The 25,073-nt window shown below is 48.8% G+C and overlaps 1 protein-coding gene across 2 annotated transcripts in view; it reads right to left on the bottom strand.

Moving 5' to 3' along the window:
- Positions 1 to 25,073, bottom strand: part of FANCB (FA complementation group B) — a 494,704-nt gene that overhangs the window by 443,690 nt on the left and 25,941 nt on the right. The window contains exons 2-3 of one of the 2 annotated variants that reach the window (XM_069637068.1): positions 5,865 to 5,924; positions 1,698 to 2,715 (exon numbers count right to left, since the gene is read on the bottom strand). In XM_069637068.1, the coding sequence (XP_069493169.1) occupies positions 1,698 to 2,633 (936 nt within the window). In that variant the 5' untranslated portion in view covers positions 2,634 to 2,715; positions 5,865 to 5,924. The remainder of the gene's footprint in view (positions 1 to 1,697; positions 2,716 to 5,864; positions 5,925 to 25,073) is intronic. The other variant, XM_069637067.1, reaches the window with a different exon arrangement.

Below are 25,073 nucleotides of genomic sequence, written 5' to 3'. Positions count from 1 at the left end.
TGCAAGGGGCGGCCCAGAGGCAGTGCAGGAGGGAGGCAGGATGAGCAAGTACCTGGGCCCAAATGACAGAGGGTGGTACTGGGAAGGCCCTTGGCACATTGTATTACATCCAATTCAAATTAATCCCACTATAGAAAATCACCCAATCCATTTGAATTGAATTGTGTTGGGAACAGCCTGCCTTAATCGTTTCCATTAAATTGTGGACAGGGGGTAAGCTGTGTAGATCCTTAGTGCCTTCAATTAAAGTTAAATCAATTAATTCTCATTTAGAAAAACACAGGATGAGTGTTGTTAGAATTCGAAACTAACAAAGTTCATGCCCAGTGTGTTAGAGCTGGTATAGACAATACATAATTGATTGACTGGCCTTCTGAAACCCCCGACTCCTGTCCCAAAGGGGGGTGTCCATAATGCCAAAATAAGTAACCCTAAAACGCTGCTATTCAAGTGTATGTGAGGGTGCAAAACGAAATTCCCCATGTAGTCCCTTGCATCGCTTCTCATTTGGATGTGTGTTGAAAAACGATTTCCCCATTTGAGTTCCTTTTCCCAACTGTGCCTTTCAAATAGAAGCCTAAAAAAACGATTTTGCCATTCAGTTTCCTTTCTCAAACATTGCCTTCCCATATCAAGCCAAAACGATTTTCCATTGTATTGTGAATGTTTTCTATTGGTTAATTTGCAATAAAATCTGATGTAAGCTGTGACTGCATGTTTCAAAATTTTACCTGTGTTGTTTTAATGACAAAGTATTTGGAGTTGTGATATTGGGTGCTCTCACAGCATTGGTGGTTGATGTTGGTTGATATTCCGTTTTCACAAACCTTAACTAAATATATATTCTTACTGTACACTGGCCTGGTTCCTAGCTCATTTGGGTTATAGAGGGTGCTTGTTGGGGTGGTGCAAGACGGGTTGGAGGCCTCACTAAAGTTGAATCTCTATAAGCGCTTTGGGTGCGTGCCACCTGGCTTGGGGGTGGGGGAAACTCCATCAGCTGAATATGACCGCCTCAGTAATCGCAACAGCGTAATGCAAGAAAGATGAATAAAAACCAGACATTTTCCTGCATTTGTATGGTGGAGGGGTGGAGCGCAAATTGTGTTTTCGCTGCTCCCTTCCTCTATGCCACACAAATACGCCCAGTTTTGTGCTGTATATTAATACCGGCACAAATGCTGTTGATCCCTTTGGCGGTCCACCGGCTTTATGTGCCAGAAAAAAAGCAGGCGGACCCCATACGGATCTATTGTAAACGCTGCCTGTCCAGCGTTTACTCAATTTGCATGGCAGAGTGCAAAAGTGCAGGGCAAAAAGCGGCATACAAGCGTGTACGCTGCCTTTTGCCCTGCACTTTTGCATTCCACTGTTCAAATGACCACAATTCAGAAGTAGGGATCCGTCTATGTGTATATCTACATCTAACGTGTCCCCGCCACCGAATTGTGCGTAGCACCAAAATGAGCTCTATACTGTATAGAATTACCCTGAACAATTACACATTCCCACTCGAGAACAACAGCAGCTGCATCTTCAAGGCACAGAAAAAAATCTATAATAACATGGATTCGACAGAAAACCAGTTATGTAGGCAGTTAAGACTTGGGAGAGGAAAACCAAAGGAGGTTGTTGCAGAACCAACATGAAATGAATAGTCTTAGAAAGAACGGAAGTGGTTAATCGTGAACCCTTACCTGGAAGCTGTTTTTCCACACGGCACAGGCTCGGCTGTGGTTAAAAAACACAGCAAACAGCAGATCCCCGCTGCCGGTTGATGCAACTTGTATGCGAGAGGGCTCTTCAAATGGAAGTTGACAGACATCTTTGGGGGTACCATCCTGAAACCAAACCAATTGCTTCTTGCTGGTCACAGCAACCACATTTATCTGGGGCCGGTCGTCATTTTCCCCAGTCACATAGACCTCCATACATGTTACCACACAACTGTACCCATGGGGCAGTAAACATGTGCCAGTCATCAAGGTCTGCTTTTCCAAAGCATAGGCAATGAACTCGCTCCCCCAAAGTGCCCCATCGGACATTGTCAGTCTTTGGTCATCTCCTCCCTCGGGAAACTGTGTGCCCCGCACCCCCACTACCGCAAGGCCCTCCTGGGCAAAACCGCCGGCCCATTTAAGAGACGAGAATTCCACTGGAGCACTGAGCACCGTGCGCGCTCTGGCGGATACGTAATATAGAGTCCTGTCGCACCTCCATAACACTGTCGGGCCTTCACACAGATGCACGTCTTCTGTCAGTTCTTGGTCCAACTGGAATTTCAAACAGCACTCAAAGCCGTTCGATGTTTGAAGAAGCAATAACACGTACTTGGTGGCACCCGGCCTCTTTTTTCTCTTACTGATTAAAACGCAAGGGAGAGTCAGCCCTGTTCTGTAGTCCGCTACACAGCGGCAGCAAATCATTCGGACCCCCAAGTTCCCTCCTTGAAAGCAATATCGGCCAGCGGCTGCCTGCGAAAAATTACCAGTGCCAGTGTCAAAGGGCATCCTCCTAAAATGTAATGTGGTGCTGGTTTTCTGAGCGCCGCCCTCTGCCGACTTCGAGAGTTGAAATAGAATGATTTCTCCGTTGTGGCTCAAGAGGCATTCTTGCTCTGCGTCGGCAGACATGTTTCCTGTCACTGCCTCTCCACTGCCCCCGGTCAGAATTCATTGAGCCTTTATCAGGCAACGCGTCTCCTGGACATGGATTCTGTAAAAGATTTGGGCAAACTTGGAATCAAAAGACATTTGAAATGACAGGTAATTTTAAAAGTATACGAACGACAGTGTACGTTGAGAAACATTTAGGTCACAGTGCTTCCAAATGTCAGGTGCCCTTCTCGGTTTTAATTTGTATTTGGTGCATATGCTTTTGCACACATTCAATAAATGCAACAGCCTCCGACGCTGGATTAAGAATTTAACATGTGTTTTATTGGAAAACTCGACCAGATTCTAGCAGCTCTGCCAACGCTACACCACACTTCACTCCACCCATCTCCCATTGGCGCACAATCGTTATGCAAAGATGACGACTTACGATTCCACTGGCACATTTTATATAGCAACATATATCATATACCCCACTCCATTACAATAAACACTTTAAATATACATATACCTTTATGAAGATGACCGAATGGGCTGGCGAATCGGTCTTTCCAAGATTTGAATCTAAGGCCCATTAAATAGCTGGCTTGGTGGTGAATAAGCTTTACACAAGCATAATGCTCGCCTCTGGTCTTGACATAGAATTGAGATTTTCTGTAACGACTTTTTGAAAAGTCTCGACTCTATTAAAGACCCCGAGGAGAGCATTATTCCCACCCTATGAAGATTTCGCACTATATAAAACACTGGAGGGTATGAAGAGCATTGTCTAAGTGATGAAACTGTAGTTTATCATTAGAAGGCATGACCAGGTGTGCAATGTGTGACGTGGCGGCCCGTCACAATTAACCTTGCTGACTCTTGAATAAAAGTTCAAGAATACCTATTTAAAATCCCAATTGTCAGAATGGCTAATTCTTCTATTCAATTTCTTGGGGTTTTAAGGGACTTGGGAATATTGGCACCACGGCCGTCCCTCTCCTCCCTCGACTTCCCCGGGCCTGGGACCCCACCTCAGACGTCCCTACCAAGTTGTTAGTAGTGTACTGATAGGTAATCCCTAACTGTCTCTTCTCACTATAACTAAAGGTGTTCTCCCTAAGTCGCTGGCTATCTGACTCCATAGGGAACTTCTATTAATGGTTAGTTGCTGGGAAATAGGGAATGGTGCCTTCTTTCACCCTGTGTCACATACACTCCTTCCACAACCTCTCACTCCTGACCCTTCACTGTACAAATTCCTTCCAACTGTTCTCCCACCACGCCACTGTCCCTTCCAATATCTCACTGCACATTTCCCCCTCCACCCTTCGATCTTACTTCCTTTCCCACTCCTGTTCGTATTAACGCTTCTACTCCCAACTATCCTTCTACTTCTGTTATTCCTTTTTCCCTCCTTTCCTCACTCTACTTCTTTGCCTCTTACTATTCTTCTAATCCTAACGTCTCTTCAATTCTGTACCAATAGCTATTCCCCGTCTCCCACTCACTGTCACTCTTCACGCTACTACCTCAAATACTTTTCCCACTCTGGTACTACCACTACCTCTCTCTACCACCTTGCAGATTACTCAGGGATATGGTGCCCTGCTCACCTTCTGTACTAGCCCGTTTGACCCTCAGGGACTCCCAGGAATATAGTGCCTTGCTCACTGAGGGATAAAGTGTCCTGCTCACCCTCTCCTACTAACTCACACTCTAGCACTAGTATCCTTTGCTTGCTATTCCCACCACCTGCTACCTCTACTCCCAACCACGGTTACCTCTGCCACCACTAGTACTACTTGACTCTACTACTCCTATTCTGCTACTTGCACTCCTAACACAAACACTCCACAGACACCCCCCCTTAACAATATCCTCCGCACTCCAAAACGCTATTGCCTTCACTGGTCTCTCGGATATCCTCCACCTCCTCCTGTCCCTCACCCAACTAACCCACACCTACACACTCACACAGGCTTACCTAAATGCCGTGCCCCCCTCCCAGGATTGGCCACTTACCTTAGCCAATAGTTTACCTGACTCCAGGAGGTGTGACAGAGGATGGTCAAGGCAGGGCTTAAAAGGGATAGTAAGCCCCGCCCCTTTTCCAACATTGACCCTGCTGGGGTCCCGGGACGCTGGAACACACAAGGCCCTGCACGGCCTTTTAAAAAACAATTATCCAAATCCGTTGTGGTGTAGTCGATAAGGCCTCCATGGGACCTTTTATTCCATTAAAAATCCCAATCCCTGGTGGCATAGTGGTATGAGGCCTTCATGGGGCCTGTCTTTATTAATTTGATTGCCCTGGTGGGTTAGCGGTGGCTGCCCTCTTCTTCACTGACTCCAGCTGACAGTGTCAGCTGGATCCGTGCTGTTGGCCCGGTCTTGTAGATACGGGATATGTTTCAAGGTCAGACCCTACGTACGTTCGAGGAGTGCATGCAGGACTTGGCTAACGGACCCGCGCATTAAAACAGCTGCCATGCGACAATGGACGCCTTTTGAAACGTACATTGTGACACACAGAGGGATCAAAGAAATTCGTTACATAGTATGGTTTCCTAAACGAGCTTACACCCCAAGTTCAGTGGAAATATATAAGGAATACATTAGGATATACAATATCGGAAAACCAGTAGGTTCACCTGTGGGTAACAGTCCCGAGACTAACACGCTCGGTGCAGTTGAGGGAAATGTAGTACAAAGTTATAGTTCAATGGCATTTCACCCCGTAGAGACTGCATGCAATGTATCCATCAGTATCAGATCAGTGCTGGAGAGGCTGTGAGACTGTAGGAGGTTGGGCACACATTTGGTGGGATTGCCCTGTATTGCAGTCTTTCTGGGAGGAAGTGAAATCACAGATAGAGGGATGTTCCAGGGGACTGAACAACTGAGCACAGCGTCTGGCTATGTGGCCTCTGGGACCCATCCTTTAGATCTTATTTGAAGACCCAGAAAAGGGACTTTATGACCCTCTTAATAGCAGCATGGTTGGCAATAGCTCAAATGTGGAAACCACAAGAAGTCCCAACGAACAAACAGTGGCTTCGGAAAGTATGGTCTTTTGTCTCACTGGAATGGGTAGCATACACGATTCAGGGAGCCCTGGATGCTTTTACACAGTAGTGGGGTACAGTACTGACATATTTACAGAGTGACTATATGCTACAATGGTGCCCCTATAAAATAAGATACACATTTTTGACATTCTCATGAAACCACTAAAGAACACAGCACAACTAGGAAGGATGGACTTACCTCGGGTGACTGGGGGGTGGAGGGGAATGGAGAAGAAATGTTGGCTTGTATTGTATTTGGCTGAAAATGACCAAACAAAAGAAAAAAAAGAATGAATACCAAAAGGCAAGTTTGAATTCACCTTCTATTGCTCATTATATTTGGAGTACATTTATCTACTTTTCCAGCACAGGTATGTCAGTACCCACATAGCAGTAGGTCATAGTAAGTTCTAATAACTCGTGGCATTTCCAAATTAAGTAACTTATCCCACAACTGGCTTTGGTTTACGACATTTCTACAGCCTACTGTGAGAAACCGGAGGGTATTCTCACACGTAGATCTCAGGAATCCCTTACTCAGGTGGACAGAGAAGGGCTGTCGCTTTCAGATCCCCACCCTGGGGGTGGACGAGCGAGGGAGGATGACCTGGGTAGGGGAGCCCGGAGTTATGCTCAGAGGAATGCCCCAGGTGAGACGCAGTATAACACCTAAGTGGAAAGTGAGGAGGAAGTCCTAGGGTTTTCCCTTGGTTTTGCTACATCTACCTCCCACCCTTCCAAAGAAGCTTCCTCCATAAAATTCTGTCACCCCTAGAAATCTCCTAGGAGCCTAAACCCTGTTACTCTCAAAAACCACAATTCGCTGAACCCTGTTTTTCTGTTTTCTATCCGAACACCACCAGTTATTCTTCCTCACGTCCCTCTGATCATGATTTGTCACACTCCCACTCTATTTGGACCAAACACTACCGTTCCTACAATTCACCTGGTTTACTTTCCGACAATAATCCTGGTCATTCACGTTTGTTCCGCAAACCTTACAAATCTTGCCCTTCTGAATTTACCAAATTCCCTTGTATGAAATCTATAATATCTTATAACACTTTTCCCCCCTCCTATCACGTAGGATACCTGGAATCTCTACCATGCCCTTTTTCCAACCCAAACACTTTTTTACATGGTGATAAAAAAACAGACTAATGTTAAAACTGCTTACCTGACATGTCCCAACCCAAGGATCAGGCAGAGTCAGGCAATTAACCCGAATCTGACACACCCGACAGCCCTTTCCTTTCCCCACAGGCATAAAAGGTGGAGCACAAGAGCACAGGACGAACAAGGCAGATCGCACGACATAAGAGATAACTCAGCACGGCAGTTCAAGAGGAGGAGAAAGACTGTGCAGAGCCATAGGGTGACAAGGAGAGAATCGACCTTGCCCTTTCCAGCCAGGACCTGTGGCACCTCAGCAGAAGGAATAATAAGTCTGCGAACAATAGCCAGTGTGTTTTGCAGCAGATGTCAACGGTACGCGGGACCCTCCTCTGCTGATAACAAAGCCGGGGAGAGACGCTGGTCTCGGTGGTACTAGCCTTGACTCGCAGGATAAAGAAAGCAGAGCGGTTCATCACAGCCAGTGAGTCGAGTGGAGTATCGATAAGAAGCCGAACTGTGTTAAACGAAAAGAAGCCAACGGCTAATTTGAACTTTGAAAGGCAAAAAGGATACTGTTAAGAAAAGAGGGGGGAAAACCAGCTTCAGACAAGTCCGGGTGCTCACTTAGGAAGTGCTGGCGATTAGCCAGTTGTTGAAACTAGGATAACCTGACGGCCTTGTTAGAAGGCGAAAAGAGGGTCAAAGTCGTCATACAGGGGTCTTAAAGGTAGGCGAGAGTGAACCCAACAGAGGGACGCTGACGGGTAGGGGCTAAGCATGATTTCCCATGAGCAGTGCGTTAGCAGGAGTGAAGCCTTGTCACCCTATGGCTCTGCACAGTCTTTCTCCTCCTCTTGAACTGCCGTTCTGAGTTATCTCTTATGTCGTGCGATCTGCCTTGTTCGTCCTGTGCTCTTGTGCTCCACCTTTTATGCCTGTGGGGAAAGGAAAGGGCCGTCAGGTGTGTCAGATTCGGGTTAATTGCCTGACTCTGCCTGATCCTTGGGTTGGGGCATGTCAGGTAAGCAGTTTTAACATTAGTCTGTTTTTTTATCACCATGTAAAAAAGTGTTTGGGTCAAGTGGTGTCTACAGTGAACTGTCTGTAAAAGTTGGTAAGAGTGAACCTGGTAGAGGGATGTTGACAAAAGGGATGAAAGCAGAAGAGCTGTTTAAAAAGACATTAAGATTCGTGAAACAAGAAGTATTGCAAGACAAGGAGAAGTGAACTGTCCTCCTTGTCAATTGGGGTTCGAGTCCAGGAGTGAAAAGTCATCACCCAAAGTTCATTAAGAAAGTAACTGTTTAGTTGATTTATTGAATACAACTTGTGAGGGGTCTGTGCCCAGAAGAGGGGGAACCAGGGGTGAAGCCATCACCCAATGTATTCGTTGAACAGAACTTTGTATTTGTTTGTTGAGAGTATAAGGCCTCGAAGGCAGGAGAACTTTTTTGAAAGAGATTTAACCGTCGAAGAACCTGATACAGAACTGTTGGCGTGTGCTGAGAAAGCTCGAGTGTGTGCTGTGCTCAGGAAATCCACCTTGTCCCGTGCTCAAAACGTGGGGAAGGCAGAATGCAGGCAATCCCATCCTGACTTATTTGTGAAGACTTCTTTCTTTATTGAAACACTATCCCACACTCTTTTTGTAATTAGCTGTAAGGAATTGACAATAGGTATTCTTTTTATATAGGCTTTTTACTTTGACAAGACGCCACAAGGACTGCCTTATTTTACATTATGGCCGACGCTTGCACCCATCTTAGATTTAGGTTTAGCTTGGGTGTTTTTCCACCCTGAATTTACAGTTTAATAAACACCCTTGAACTGTGATCACTTGTGTCTGTCTTTACTGTTGCCACCATGAGTTCCTTACACTACACAGAGGGGACATTTATTGTTTTCACAATACCTTTTTGTAAGCAAGAATAGGGCAAAAACAATATGTACACAGGATGTACCTTTTATAAAGCCACTTTGGGACCAAAATATATGCATGCAAATGTTCTGCATTCGCTGGCATACAAAATCCCCAGGTGACTCTCCCTTCTCAGAACTCTCCTTGTCTCGAACCTCTGAACCCTAATTTGAAGTCTCCCCTGTTACTCCTCCAGCAGTTGTAGTTGTAATCTCCGTACACAAATCAACTTGCAGGCACGCCAATGACCTGCAATGTTGCCTCGCAGGTACTCCCAACCACATCTACAATCTCAATCGAAAAACAATGTGCATAAGACACAGGGCAACCAGCAGACAGGGAGCAGAGTTCCTACAAAAGAAAATAATCTACAAGCCAACGAGACACCTCAAATCAAGCAATGAAATCCACCTGGAACCAAAGCCAAATGCCAAGAAAACCCTAGGGGGCTCCTCTTTCTCCCACCTGGTGGCAAAAACCTGGAGCAACCTCCCTAAAGGAATAAGAAACACCACAGACTACCTAAAATTTTGAAACCTAATAAAAACCAGGCTCTTCAAAACCTCAGAACCATATGGAAACAACTGAAAAAATAAAACAGGAAATGCAAAAGAACAGGCGGACAGAAACCCATGACGGCACAGACAACACCTAGAACCGACAAAGGGAAATCTCACAAAAAGAAGACAGACAATGCTAGGCGGAACCGACCACGAGCGATAACCCTATCAGGACAGAACAATAGCAAACATGGCGGCCGCAAACAGGCTCAACTGCTAACCTTACCGACTCAGATAAAGCGATTGGTATGGGTGCAGGTCGCAAGTACCAGTTTGCATCAACTACAGACTGGGATGTAAAGGCGGGCGTGAGTAAGAACGAAGATAGAAATGTAGAGACTAACTAACACAACTTAATGGCAGAGATGAGAGACACACTTATCATGCTGAAACTAGACCACTGTAAGGAAGACAATTTTGTCTAATTCTCGAAAGATGCAATAGGAATGTGCGTTTCTCGAAATTCCAATGCCAATAACCAACCCTACAAAAAATGACTAAAACCTCACTATTCTTTACATAACTCTCAAACCCTAAGTAAACACAACCATACCTCTTAAACTGCAGCAACCCGCACGTACTTCACCACACCGCAACAAAAAACACAACACACAGACCCTCACACACCAACACACAACGGACTCCGACCGGATATGACACCAAAAAGCTCAGCGAATGGTGTTCACCGAACGGAAGCTGCCAACAGCACATCACAGCTCCCTTGCTCCTCTCCAAACGTTGTCCTACTAACACGCCCTAACCTACCCCCCATGTCTTTCAGATCCGCCGTAGCACCAGGGGACCACTCCCGTGGTGACAGTGCACGGTACAAATATCCTTTAACATTAACTTTAACATGGGGGGCGTGGCTAACCGCCATGTGAAGAAGACGGGTCCTTGTGGAGCTCCGCTAGATGTGTCCACGATTTGCTGCCATTTCGACTTTTTAAGCTTCTAAATCATCCCGAAGCGTCTCTACATTTGCCTGCATTCGCCCTGACCACCTACAGCGATTCCTGGGGCTGTCCACACTTTTGCCGCAGTGTAATTCCCGGGCAGCAGGGAAGCGAAACGACGAGCTGGAAATGGCACCCGTTGTACACGACCTCGCGTAACACGGCGCGCGAGTGAGGAAAGCTGCCGATGTGGAGCAGACGGGGGCCCCTGTGCGTGCCCCGAGACCAGGAGAGGAGTGCGGGCTGCGCGCCGGGCTGTCTGTGGCGGCGCGCCCGTGTGCGCTGGCTGCCTGCGGCGTGGAGCGGCCCTGCCGGGTAGGAGGTGCTCCGCTGCGGGCCCCGAAGACAACGAACAGAGCGGTGCTGCCGCGCCGCGGCACCGGGCCGCATCGTGGTGTGCTGACCCGGTCCCGAGCAACGTTGGATCAGTGAGGTTAATGGAACGCAGGAGCGCACCCGCGAGCTTACTCAAGTGAAGCCCCGCCGCGATGATACGCGGTGCTTAGGGGCGCACCCAGGCGGGGTCTCCCTTCTCTTATCTCCCCAGTGTTGCTGGCGAGCACCCCACCTGGAGTCACCAGAACGCAGGGCCTAGACTGCAGCCCAGCGAGGGGGGAGCATTACTGTGCACTCGGAATATACACGCACATGGCGACTTCCCGCTGGGCCCATCACCAAGGCGAATTCAGCCCAACCCCCTGAAAGGGGACCTGCTGCCCGTGTGCTGGACGTAAAAACCCCCAATGCTAACAGCCCCTCAGGCATGGGCATACACAACTACTAGCCAGTTTATAAGCCTGCCTCACAGGAAGGGCACACTGAATAAACCGACGTAATAGACTTTCACCTTGATTCCATTCCCTGGCAGAAGACACCCACGGGGCTCGAGCTCTGGCACTCCACCACTGCGGGAGCAGCTACGCCGTGGCCCGTTAAGTAAGCCGTCTCAGTGGCCCACAAACAAGGCATACGCAACACACCCTGAGCACGCCTCAGATATGTCCTCAAAAGGGGCGAGATCTAAACAGCGCCAGACCACCATGGAGACATTCACTGCCGGGGGGCTCGCTGGCCCAACCACTGCCAATAAGAGCACTGCTGAAGCACTACCTGACCCCTCTGCTGTGGCAGACGAACCGAGCAATTCCCAACTCCTCGAAGCCATCAAGGCATTACAGACAACAATGGAAAATAAAACAGACGCTGTGGCCATCGATCTGGGCCTACTGCATCAGGATGTACGGACCATTGCAGGCAGGACTGACGCATTTGAAACACAGGTCCGGGAAAACACGGCTGCCAAAACACAGCTCCTTAAGGACGTTGATGAACTGCAGCAAAGGATGAAGAACCTCGAAGATAGAGCCGAGGCGGCAGAAGGGTGGGCACGCCGAAACAATATTAGACTTTTAGGCCTGCCGGAGGGCACCGAGGGATCGGACCCGACAGACTACGTAGAGAATCTCCTTCTACAGGAAATAGGGGCCGGGAAACTCGCACAAGGCTTCACAATCGAGAGAGCCCACCGATCCCTTGCAAGGCGCCCCCCCCCGGTGCTCCACCCCGGCCACTAATTGCCAGAGTGCTCAACTACAAGGACAGGGAGACCATCCAAGCTTTTTCCAGATCCGGTGGCCAAATTCAAAGGGGTTCTGAAAAAATAGCCATTTACCCTGACTACACCTTTCCGGTCCAAATGAAAAGAGCGCAATTCATCTACTCCGAAGCCAGACTCAAAAATGCTGGATTACGGTACATGCTCTTGTACCCGGCAAAATTAAAAGTGATTCACAACAACAGAACGCTCCTTTTCGACAACCCCGAGAAGGCCCGCGAATGGATGGACGGGATACAGCTTCCAGACATCGAAGTAAAAGGACGCAGACCGCGCCAGGCTACACCAAACTGACCACGGATGGAGTCATGCTCCACACACACATGGGAACAACGCGGCTAAACTCCGAATGCAGCAAGATTGATTCCTTAAGCGAGCTACACCGAGGATAGTTCATTCAGTCTTCTGACCCCTGAAGTTTCTCTTTTTTTTTCTTCTAGGTAGTTCTACCCTCCCGTAGGGCACCCGAAGACCATTGAATGGTCCAACGGAGCGGAAAGGAGACAGTCATAACGGGAGAAACCCCCTTGGACCTGTTCAAAGTTTGGGGAGTTTACAGTTACTGGGGGGTGGGAAACGGGATGTTGGTGTCATGGAGGGGGGAGGGGACACGGGGAGTTACTGTTATAGTTGGGTACCACGAACTAAAATTACCAAGACCACGGGAACTCTTTATACGCAATGCTGGAACAGCCGGACCTCAAGTTCAGATCGCCTCAACCGTCTGCCCACACAGCACCAATGGTTGACACAGTCAAGATCGTCACTTGGAATGTTAGAGGCCTGAATAGTTTTGTTAAACAAAGACGTGTTCAATCCTACCTTAAGAGATGCAAGGTCGGAATCGCCCTGCTACAGGAGACCCACTTGACAACTAAGAAGCTCGAAGCCCTGTCCAGGTCCTGGCGAGGCACCCTGGTAGGCTCCGCTTACTCCTCCTATGCCAGGGGGGTCTTAATGTGGATAGCCCCTTCGGTCCCCTTTAAGCTTACTAGCTCCAAATTAGACAATGAGGGGAGGATGGTCGTGGTGTGTGGCTCTATTGAAGGCAAAGAGCTGTGTCTAATTAGCACCTACGCACCCAATCATGACGCGACTGTTTTTTTCCCCACTCTCTTTATTCACGGCTCACCCCTTACATGAACAGAATCATAATTTGGGGAGGGGATCATAATTGCACCCTCGACCCTACACGGGACAGATCCGACACTAAACACGACCGCCCCTCCCCCCCGGCCAAAATCCTGTCCAAGTTGGTCCAACAGCTTCAACTCTTTGATATCTGGAGAGATCAGCACTCTGAGAAACACGAGTATTCCTTTTACTCCCCACCGCCCGCACGCCGTGCACACCAGGCTGGATTACATATTTCTTAGCCAAACACATCAATCTGCATTTGTTGATGCACATTATTTGCCAGGAGTGCTATCGGACCACTCCCCCCTGCTGATTACTTGGGAGGTGTTCCCGCCTAGGCCCCCTATACCCACCTGGAGACTGAGAGCAGAAGCCCTTCTCGACACTGTCTTCAGAGAACACATTAGGGATAGCTCAGAAGAATATTGGCAACTTAACCTCAATAGCGTCAAATACATGAGCACCACCTGGGAGGCATATAAAGTAGTTATGAGGGGGGAAATGATTGCTGCGGTTGGGGGTGCCCAGAGATCCATCACAACCCTGTTGGAGCATGCTGAGAGTGACTTGAAGGTCCTGGAATCGAAGGCTGACTCATCCCCTGATTATTTACGTAGGATCACCGAACTTAAACAAACTTGCCTAACCCATTGGGAATCCCTGGGCAAATTAAGTCACGCCAAACACACAGAAAGAATCCACGCCCTGGGGAACAAACCGGGAAAGCTCCTAGCGTGGCTTTATAAAAGGGAAACCCCCAGACCACCTATTTGCCACATAACCACACCTGACGGCACTACCGTGCATACCGAACAGGAAATAAACTCGGTCTTCTCCGACTTCTATCGTAACCTATACTCCGAAACCCCGCTCCCTTCTGACACACAGATCGAGGACGCTCTCGAAGTCATTAACCTGCCCACACTGGACTCGCACATGGCTGAGACCCATGACGCACCTATTACCCCTGACGAGGTCAAGATGGTAATCAGATCGCTGCCTGCTGGGAAGACCCCGGGCTCTGACGGCCTCTCCGGGGAGTTTTATAAGACTTACGAGGACACACTCGCCCCCATATTGACCAAGGTCTATAACGAGGCCTTTGAGCGTGGCTCTCTCCCGGACTCCCTGAGTGAGGCCGTGATAATACCCCTGCTCAAGCCAGGGAAGGTTGGAGACCAGTGCGGCTCGTATAGGCCCCTCTCTATGTTAAATGTAGACTGCAAGATCCTCACGGCACACAGGTTACATCATGTTATTTATAGTACAGAGGGGAGCCCACAGAAGCTCGCAGTGGCGTCACTGGACGCCACCAAGGCTTTCGATTCCGTGAGGTGGGACTAGTTGTACGCTACTATGGCTAAAATGGGGATAGGTCCTGTATTTCTGAAATGGACGCAGTTAGTCTATGCTAACCCCACCGCAAGGGTACGCACCAATAGAACTTACTCTGAAAAGTGGCCCCTGTCCCCCATGCTCTACATCATTGCTGCAGAGCCTGTAGCGGCCTACCTGAGACAGGAATACGGGGATGGAGGCATTCATATTAACGGAGCCACTCACCTTGTCTCCATGTACGCCGATGACACCCTCCTATACCTTCGGGACCCCGAACACCTCCTACCTTATATTCTGGAAACTCTGGACTGCTTTCACAAGCACACTGGGATCCAAATCAACAAGAGTAAATCCTACCTCTTCCCCCTAGCTGCACTACACAGCGAATGTTACGGATCTCTCCCTCCCCTTGACCTGGAATGGCAAGCAACTTCCTTCAAATATTTAGGGATAACTATACACAGGAACCCCGCTACAGAACATATCCTTAACACCGTTAGGGCCAAGGACTCGCTTTCTAAGTCCATGGACTTTTGGGGCCGGCTCCCGCTTTCAATGGCAGGAAGGGCGGGCCTCCTCAAAATGGTAGCCCTCCCTCGCTTACTACATACCTTCACCAACGTTCCCTACTACATCCCTCCCTCGTTCTTCAGGGACCACAATAAACTTTGCAGGGGCTTCCTTTGGGGGGGTGGCAGACACAGGGTGGCACTAGAGACCCTCCAGAGGCCATACGAGAAGGGCGGACTGAAGATCCCAAACTTCGAACTATATTTTCTCGCTGGTCAATTGAGACATGTTGTGCATTGGATGGCTGACGAGGACACAATAGACACGCGCCTTCTTCAGCCAGCCCTCCCCCAGCTACTACTCAGGGACCTGCTCTGGACTAGAGGGGGCGCCCTTGAACACTGCCCTTACCTCGCCAAGCTTGGGACACGCCTCTGGAAAAAGGCCTGTAAGCTGGTAGGCCCTAAAGACCCGTACTCCCCACAGATCCCTATCGCAGCACTCATGTTTAACCAACCTTGGGGGCACCTCGAGACTCGTACACTATGGGAGCCCTTTGGTGTGGCCACGCTGGGAGACTTGTTTCAAGAACAGGAACTCGTTGCCTTCCCCGACCTCTGCGACGCCACTGGTCTCCCCATCGGGCAATTTCTACTGCATAGAGCGGTCACACAGGCCTTGAGTGGTAGGTGGCCTGAGGCTACTGACCAAATAGAGGAAAATGTATGCATCGAAATGATCCTGAACGCTGCTGAAGGCGGCCATGAGACCTCTCGTATCTACGAAGCCCTACTGCAGGGCTCTACCGAGGATGACCTGAAAAGCCGGAACAAATGGGAGGCTGAGTTAGGCCTTGTTTTCGAAGACTCCGATTGGGAGGACGTTATCCATTACCACAAAAAAATCTCCCGTAATGCCCGCTTACAGCTCATCCAACTGTATATAATCAACAGAGCGTACCTCACCCCAGAAGCTATATCTAGATTCACCGGCGCTGGCACCCAACTTTGCCCCAAATGCAGCGAACCTGAGGTCGGTATGACACACATGTTTTGAGGCTGCCCAGAGCTCAGAAAGTTCTGGGTACGAGTAAAGGAAAGAGTGGCCGGAGCGGACATTGACATTGAGGCGGAAGACCCCTCGGCATGTATCCTGGGCAGGTTTAAGCGCAGCAGGAAGAACAAACCACTAAATAAACTCAAAGACCTCATATACATCACGGCCAAAAGGCGCATAGCCATGAGCTGGAAAAGCCCCAGAGGCCCGCCTATATCCTTATGGTAGGGCGACCTTTTAAAATGGACCAAGGCTGAAACGGCGGCATGGGAGACGGCGATTCAGATGCAAAGATTGGACTCTAGCGACGAGCTACAACGTTGGGTGGCCCTAACAGTACCTTTGCTTCATCCTGAGCCACCTGAGAAGGAACCAGATGGCGATACCGACCGGAACGTTTGTTAGAACTCTTGAGGAACTTTGTTCTTACTGTGGTCTTGGTGGGGGGAGGGAGTGTGGGGAGGGGGACGATGAGTTGGGTGTTTATTTCTTCCGGTCATTTATGATATGCTTTTCAGTCACGAATGATGATGTTCCTGTTACTTGAGATACGGAAAATAATAAATATATTTAAAAAAAAACATTAACTTTAACATAGAAGGTGCTCTCTGACCAGCCACATGCCAAAGAGGTTATGCAACTGCAAGCAGCGCAAGCACAGCTGCACAAGCCTCATTAAACCCAGTCAACATGTCCACAAGCAGACACCGGCAATAAAACACTTACCTGCTGTGATTATTGTAAAAGCACCATCACACTGCCATAGGGTCGGCATGTAGTTTATTAGTTAAATACAAGCCAGGAGGCAGAGACCCCCAACCATCTCCACAGTAGTACAGCAACTGATTAATATCAAGAGTAAACATTCCATGTCACAGGACTACAGTCATGGATCTCTTATTAACATAACATTCTTATCTAGGCATTCCACCATCATATCTGAGAAACCATCACAACACACACCCCTCCCTTATCAAAATAATCACTACATGTTACGAACAATAGAGGAGGCATACCATATGGGCAGCCTATTTCTTCACCTTGGCAACTCTTGATAAATTCCATACTTGCCCACTCTCCAATTTCACAGCACCATCAAATACCTGTGCCACCCTAACTGGAGCTGAATAGAGAGAATACCCTTTCTGGCAATGACAGCCTTCCTTATTCTGACCATGTCACCCACTTCCACAATAGTCTTCCTTCTCGGGAATCTCTCATTGGTTTTCTTGACCCACTTGCTCTTCTTCTCATCCATCCTCCTTTTAACTTCATCTACCACTTTATCCGTTTCTCTTGCCCGACCTAACCAAGCTGGAGACAATATTGTGTTACCTTTTCGCCCTCTCATCAACTCAAAGGGACTAACTCCCGTTTCAGTGTTTGGCGCCATTCTCAAAGCATACATTCTTTCTTTGACTGCCACCTTTCTGTCCAAACCACACGCACTACCCCTCCTGATACCCTCCATTATGCAACGGTTGACCCTCTCAATCATGCCATTGGCTTGAGGGCAGTACAGTGCTGTCTTTTTATGTTTGATACCACACTTGTATAAATACTCTTCAAAGAAACTTCCAATGAACTGGGGCCCATTATCCGTCAACACACTCTTAGGCAAACCTTCCCTTTCAAATACTTCCTCCAGAAAAGCCACTATCGACTGTCCTGTGACGTCCCTCATTATCTTAAACTCTGCCCACCTCGAGAACATGTCTACTAGTGCAACAACAAACCTACCTCTACCTCTCCCCATATCTACGGGTCCCAAAATGTCCATAGCCAAATCCATCCACACTCCCTGTGGACTTTGTTTGTCTCACCGGCTGCACCACAGCGGATACATTCTTCCCTGACCTTGTACAATCGACACATCCTCCAACTACCCTCTCAATCTCATGGTCCATTCCTGGCCACCAATAATCAGCCTTAATCACCTCCTTAGTTTTATACGTCCCAATATGTCCTTGATGCGCAATGTCAATCAGTTTCCTCCTCAAGCTACTCGGCACAACCAACCTGTCCCACCGATATACCAAACCATCTCACCGAAAGTTCAAACCTCACCTCCCAAAACGCTCTTTCTTCACCAGATAACAGCCTTTTCTCTGGCCACTCTTCTTTAATGAACAAAATAATGCGATTCCACATATCATTTGCAGCAAATGCATTGACCCATTGTTCTCTGTGAATCACACTTCCACCTGTGGTAAATACCATGGCCTCAATATCTGCAGAGTCCACAACTCCATTCTCATCTTCAACCCTTATCCTTGATGCATGATCAGCCTGCACATTGTCTTTTCCTGCCACAACCTCTATACTAAACTTGTGACATTGTAGCCTGGTTACCCAACATGCAACCCTTCTTGATACTTTATCCAGACCTTTACTTTCAAATATGGCCTTCAATGGCTTATGATCTGTCCTCAGCACGAAATCCTGGCCCCACACAAAATTTCTCAATTTTTCAATTCCCCAATGGCATGCCAGCGCCTCTTTTTCTAAAACAGAATAGTTGAGTTCAGCTCCCCTCAACATGCGTGAGGCATGCAGCACCGCTGACTCTGCCCCATCACTTCCTGCTTGTGACATCACTACTCCAATACCGGTTTCACTTGCATCGACAGATAATATAGTCTTTTTATGTGTGTCATACATGGCCAAAGGTTTAGCCATGTCGATTTTTGACTTTACCTCATTAAATTCCCTTTCACACTCCAAACTCCAGTCGAACTCAACACCCTTCCTTAACAATGCTCTCAGCGCGGTGACACTATCAGCATAGTTCTCTATGAAGTGGTGATAAAACTCTATTGTCCCCAAGAATTATCATAGTTCTGCCTTATTCTTGGGACATTGCATTATCTTTATCCCATCAACTAGTTCTCTCTTCGGCTTCAATCCTTCTTCAGATACCTGATGCCCCAAGTATTCCACCATCCGAGTGGAAAATACGCACTTTTCACCTCTTAAAGTAATACCGCGCGATCTGAATATTTCCAACACAACTTGCACCTTTTTCTTTAGTTCCTCTTGGGTACTACCACAGATCAGCACATCATCCTGGAAACACCATACATTAGTGATCCCCCTGAATAACCCATCCATAACTTTTTGGAAGACAGAGGAAGCGGAAATTAAACCAAAAGGCATGCACCTAAACTGGTATATACCCTCATATGTTATAAAAGCTGTCAATTTGCGCGACTCAATATCTAAGTTAATCTGATGATAGGCACTGGCCATATCCAATTTGGCAAAGAACTTAGCATTTCCAATCCTGCTCAAAAGCTCCCTCATGTTGGGGAGTGGATGACGATCGGCTACCACACAACGATTAAGCTCCCTCAAATCTATGCATACTCTCAACTCCCCACTTGGTTTTTTTACCACAACAACAGGGGAAATCCATTCAACTGCCTTAGCTGGTTCCATAATACCAGCTTTCATCAATTTCTCTAGTTCCACGCTCACAGCATTCCGCATCGACAACGGCAACGGTCTGAGTCTTTCCGCCACTGGCTTGCATACATCCCTCAAAACAATCTTATGAACCATACCTTTGAGGCAAACCACACCTTTGTTGAAAACATCAGGGTAATTCGCAATCCAATTGCTGGGGCTTACCTCCGAACCATTGCTCCCACTACCCACATTCAATACCTGTTCTTTGCTGTTGAGGTCTAGCTTGATGCAAAGTCCCCTTTGTTCCCTGCAACCCAACAACGTTTCACCTTTCCTCGTGACATATAATTTACCATATGCAACTCTGTCTTTGAATTTGAATGTTGCCATGCAACATCCCAACACCTCAATTCTACTGCCATTATAGGCCCCCGGTGTCTTGTCCGACGGGCTCAAATCATCCATCGTCCCACCAACAACATTCTCCTACACCGCCTTTGACATTAAAGTAATTTTTGAACAAGAGTCTGCAAGCATTTTGACCTGACACCCATTCATCTCAACCCATGCTGAGGGGTGCTCGCACTCATCAATTTTGTTACACTGAACCATGTTTACCGTCACAATTTCATTGTCTGAACCTTCACATTCCACTGATGAAGGTCCATCAACCTCCTCAATTAACATTATACTTTTCCCCACACCAATATTGTAATTGGAACAACAATTTTCCAAAAGCCCCCATCTTTTACAAATGTTACACTTTGACTTCCTCCCAGGGCATATCGGTGACGAAGATAGATGGCGAGAACTTCCACACCGAAAGCATAAACGCTCATCCCTCTTTTTTCCAGATTTTTGTACAATTTCCCCTTTGAGAAAATTTGTTAGACATCTGAGTAACATTGCCACCTTTCCCTTGATATACATCGCCAGATTTTGGTGTTTTCCCTTTCTGTCTTCTCTTTTGCCGCCATCCCTCTTTCTGTCGCTCACTCTCAGGACCTCAACCTGTTGCTCAACTTTGGTACCCTTCGTCCCCAGCTTTGCAACACACTGTAAAGTATGTTTAATTCTTTTCGCTATACCAATAACCTCATCCAGGCCTGGGTCATCCTTTAGCCATACTTCCTCCCTAATCTTGTCATTAGAACAGTGCAACATGAATTGATCTCTAATGTGTTCATCTAGGGTTTCCCCAAATTTGCAATTCAGGGACAGATGCCTCAGGGCAGTGACATAGTCTTCCACTCATTCGCCCTCATGTTGCGATCTCATCCCAAAATGATACCGTTCCAAAACAGTACTAATCTTTGACTCAAAATGTTTATCCAGTTTCGCCAGTGCCGCATCAAAATCATTCATACCCTCTTCAGCATCCAATTCACTGACATTAGGCAAAGTTTCAAAAATCTGCTGCCCCTCATATCCCAATGAGTGCTTAAGCATAGACACCTTCCTTTCCACCACCATGCCATTCCCACAAATGGCTTTCACATAGTGGAGAAAACCTTTCTTCCAGGGACCCCATTTGATTCTTGGGGGGCCAGGAGATGGCAAGAACATCTGTGGGCCGGGTATTCCAGACAAAGCCATGTGTGCACAGTATGGGACTTTAGAATATCCACAACCTTAGTGGAGAGTGGCAAACTCAATGTCAATAGGGCGCAAATTAAATGGCAGGCGACCTCTCACTGTCAACAGCACTGCAGGTATGTATGCACACAACCTCCCAATGTCAATAGTACTGCAGGTACGTATGCACACAACCTCCCAATGTCAATGTGATGCAGTTACATGGGCAACGACCTCTCACCTCTTTTGGTCGTTACCATGCTCCCCTGCCTTGCCAGATCCAGATGGAGGCAATTCTCTCAAAGAAATGACACACGCGCGTGCGACTAGCACCGCTGGTTGCGCTCTGCAACACGAACTCACACGTGGGTGTGCCGCGTGACCTCTTCACATGTACCCGTAGGGGCGAGGCTACTCGGGTACCTCCTGCGTGTCTATCGCGCTCACTGAGAAATAGGCAGGCAGCCTCCTCCGGACTCGTCGTCGCAAGGCTTGTAATACGCACGCGACCTCGTAACAACGAGCGTCGTGCGCGTCTTCCGCCCGCGTGATGTGGGCACGCAGGGGAACCACAGGGTCCTTTACTTCGGCTGCCGCGCGCCTCTTCCCAATTGAACGGGGACGGCGCTCGTGCTCACCCCGTTCTCCGCCTCGCATAAGCCGATGATATCTCCTGTAGTTCCGGACACGGCGGACTGGGGCAGTTCACTCCGTTGCAGGTCCAGGAGCAGCGGGCTGGCAGCGACTCACTCCATGTACATGGGGTCGCTTGGATCGCCGCTCGGACTCCCTCACAGCTACACCGCCGCAGTGTAGCAAGAAGACACGTCTTCTAGGACACCGGATTGCGTGAAGAGGTGAGATGGCTCTTTCTCGCCGCGGCGCCTAGTCGGGGGTCTCAGATCCTCGGCAGTGCTCCTAAAGAAGTCGCAGGTCCATCAACGGGCACCGGTGCTCTTCAATCCCATCCTCGTCGCCATATGTAAAAGCACCATCACACTGCCATAGGGTCGGCATGTAGTTTATTAGTTAAATACAAGCCAGGAGGCAGAGACCCCCAACCATCTCCACAGTAGTACAGCAACTGAATAATATCAAGAGTAAACATTCCATATTATGTCACAGGACTACAGTCATGGATCTCTTATTTTTTTTTAACTTTGTTTATTTTAAATCAAGGCAGAATGATAAGTACAGACATTATATGCAGTGGTTATATCGGCAAGTTGACCCCCAGTCCTTTATCCCCCCCTGCGTCCTCTCCCTCCACCCTCCCCCTGGTCCATCGGTCCCCTAGGCTCTGTGAGGGGGCTCCTCCCTCCCGGGCAGTCCGGATTGAGCCTCAGCGCCTATGCGTCTTCCTCCGGGCTCTCCTGGTTTTTTAAGATCCAGTGGGCCCTGGTGGGTTTGTAGGTCAGGGCGGGAAAGCGCTGGTGGAATTCCAGCACTGGAGCCCAGATGTTCTGGAAGCGATGTAGAGTTCCCACTTGTGCTGCCGTCACCTTCTCCGCTATCAGAACGTCCCATAGTTTGGTCCACCATTGGGCAATGTGGGGGCCTTCCGGGGTTTTCCAAGTTCGGGCCACCACCGTTTTCCCTGCTAGTAGGCAGTGAGTTAGTAGTTTCGCTCTGGGTCCGGAGCGCGGGTAGATCCCGGGGATTGGAGCTCCCAGCAAGATCGGTTCTGGTTTCAAGCGAATCCTTGTTCCGGTAATTTGTGAGATGGACTCTAGGCAGGCTTTCCAGAATGGTTGGATCTTCGGGCAGTCCCACCACATGTGGAAGAAAGAGCCTGGGTGGCCGCATCCTCTCCAGCAAGAGTGGTCCACCTGGGGGTTCATATGGTGAAGTCTGAGGGGCGAATAGTACCACCGCAGCGTGATCTTATATGCACATTCGCTGTTGGTGATGCAGGTGGACGAGGTACGTGTTCTGGTCCATATGTCAACCCAGGTTTGATCCTCTATCGGGTGACCCAGGTCCGCTTCCCATTGGGCCATGCATCGGGTTCTTGTGGTCAGGAAGTCGCTTAGAAAGCGTCTGTACAGGGTGGATACCCTGCCGCGGGTTGGAAGGTCTCCTAGGGTAAGTTCTAGGGCAGAGGCAGGGCGCGTTGCTGCTTGCAAGGTTTGGGGATCCGAGCACCAATGGCGTAGTTGGATATATGTGAATCTATCCCGTTCCTGGAGTTGGAACTTCTCCTTCCATTGGGCGAATGTGAGAGGTCTCTCCCCCATATACAGCTGGCCTATGGTCTCCAGCCCACCTTTGATCCAATTACGAAAATTGCGAGGATTCATACCCGGTGTGAACATTGGGTTATGAAAAACCGGGGAAAGTGGGCTCAGTCCCTTTCGTTTTAGCGCCCAGTCCCAAGTGCTAAGGGTGTGTTTAGTTGATAGCAGGAGCTCTCCCCAATGGGTCCTGAGGGGGGGCGGGATGTGTGGTAGAAATCGCAGGGGTAGGGGTGCCCGTGATTGTTCCAGCTCCACCCATCTCGGGCGGTTTATCGTATTTTGCCAGGCCTGGACCCGGGCCAGTTGGGCTGCCACTCTGTAGGCCTGTAGGTCTGGGACCCCCAGCCCTCCCAATTTGGGACTCCCAAACATAGTTCTGAGAGGGATTCTCGCTTTCTTACCTCTCCAGATAAAGTTCAGCATTTTCCTCTGGATCCCTCGGAGAGTCGGCGTGGGGATTGCCACCGCTAATGAGGCGCATGTGTATAGGAATCTCGGAAGGAGGTTCATCTTGCATGCAGTGATGCGCCCGAGCAGAGAGATCTCTTGGGTCTCCCATCCCTTCAAGTCGCCTTCCAGTTCCTTGAAGAGTCGGGGAAAGTTGGCTTTGTATGTCTCCCTTGGGTCAGCCGGGATGTAGACCCCCAAATAGGGGATGGCGCTCCTTTCCCATGTTATCGGGCACATCTTAGTCAACGGTTCTCGTTCCGCTGAGGTGAGGCCTATTCCCAAGGCGGATGATTTATCGAAATTTATGGTGAGGCCTGAGACTTCGCCATAGCTGGTGATTTCGCGTATCGCATGTTCAAGGGATGAGTGAGCCTCCGAAATCGTAAGCAAAATGTCATCCGCGTATAGGGTCAGTTTATGGTGTGTGGGGCCACTTTGTATGCCCTTGATTTGGTCATTCGCCTAATTTTTTGTGCGAAGGGCTCCATGGTGAGTGCAAAGAGCAAGGGCGACAGTGGACAGCCTTGCCGGGTTCCGCATGATAAGGGGATTGGGGCCCGAGTTGTGGCCGTTGATCCTCTGGCTTGTTTTAGGGCAATCATAGTTAGCTAGAACCATTGTTTGGAAAGCCGGTCCAAAGCCGAAGGCCCCTAGAGTGTGTCTCATAAACGTCCAATCTACCTTATCAAACGCTTTAGCTGCGTCGAGAGCCACCAAGACTAACTTTTGGGAGTTCCGGGAGGCGAGGTCCACCAGGTTTAGGGTTCTCCGGATATTATCACCTGCTGTCCGGTGCAGGATAAAACCAGCCTGGTCGGGGTGGAGGATCTTCGGCAAGATGCGATTCAAACGGGTTGCCAGAATTTATGAGTATATGTTTGCATCGATATTTAAGAGTGCGATTGGTCTGTAAGAAGTTATGCTTCTTGGGTCTTTTCCAGGTTTGGGTAGGAGGATGGTGGTTGATTCCTGCATCGATGGGGTTACCGCCCCCGTTTCCCTGAAGGAGTTGAATAGGGTAATTAGATGGGGGGTCAGTTGTGCTCTGAATAGCTTATAGAACCTGGTGGAGAAGCCATCCGGGCCTGGGGCCCGTGTTTTGAGTGATTTGATGGCCTCCTCAATTTCCTCCCCCGTGATGGGCTCCTCCAGTTCGTCTCTCGTTGCGTCGGAGAGCCGGGGCACTTCTGCCTGCTGCAGGTATTCCTTCTGTTGTGATAGGTTTCGTGGGGTTGCCTTCATGATTTGGGCCAAGTAATCTATTGCGAGGCGTTGCTTCTCAGGCTCTGAGTATAGTGTGACCCCGTTGGCGTCCCGCAGGCCCATGATCGCGTTGATGCGTCTCTGCTTGGCTAGTTTGGCCACCAGGAACTTGTTCGCCTTGTTGCCCTTCGCATAATATGACTGTTTGGCCTTCGCCATTAGTTGGGCGGTTTGTTCCGCGTAGTGGGCTTCCAGTTTTTTCCGTGCCGTACGGATGATCCGTTGTGTTTTGGGGGACCAGCCTTTCTCCTTATGGAGTGCCTCGGCCT

This window comes from Ambystoma mexicanum, chromosome 7p, assembly GCF_040938575.1.
Source record: "Ambystoma mexicanum isolate Mex_15411 chromosome 7p, UKY_AmexF1_1, whole genome shotgun sequence".
NCBI classification, from domain to species: domain Eukaryota; kingdom Metazoa; phylum Chordata; class Amphibia; order Caudata; family Ambystomatidae; genus Ambystoma; species Ambystoma mexicanum.
The sequence above is the reverse complement of the archived record's forward strand: the minus strand, read 5'-3'. Positions and strand labels throughout refer to the sequence as shown.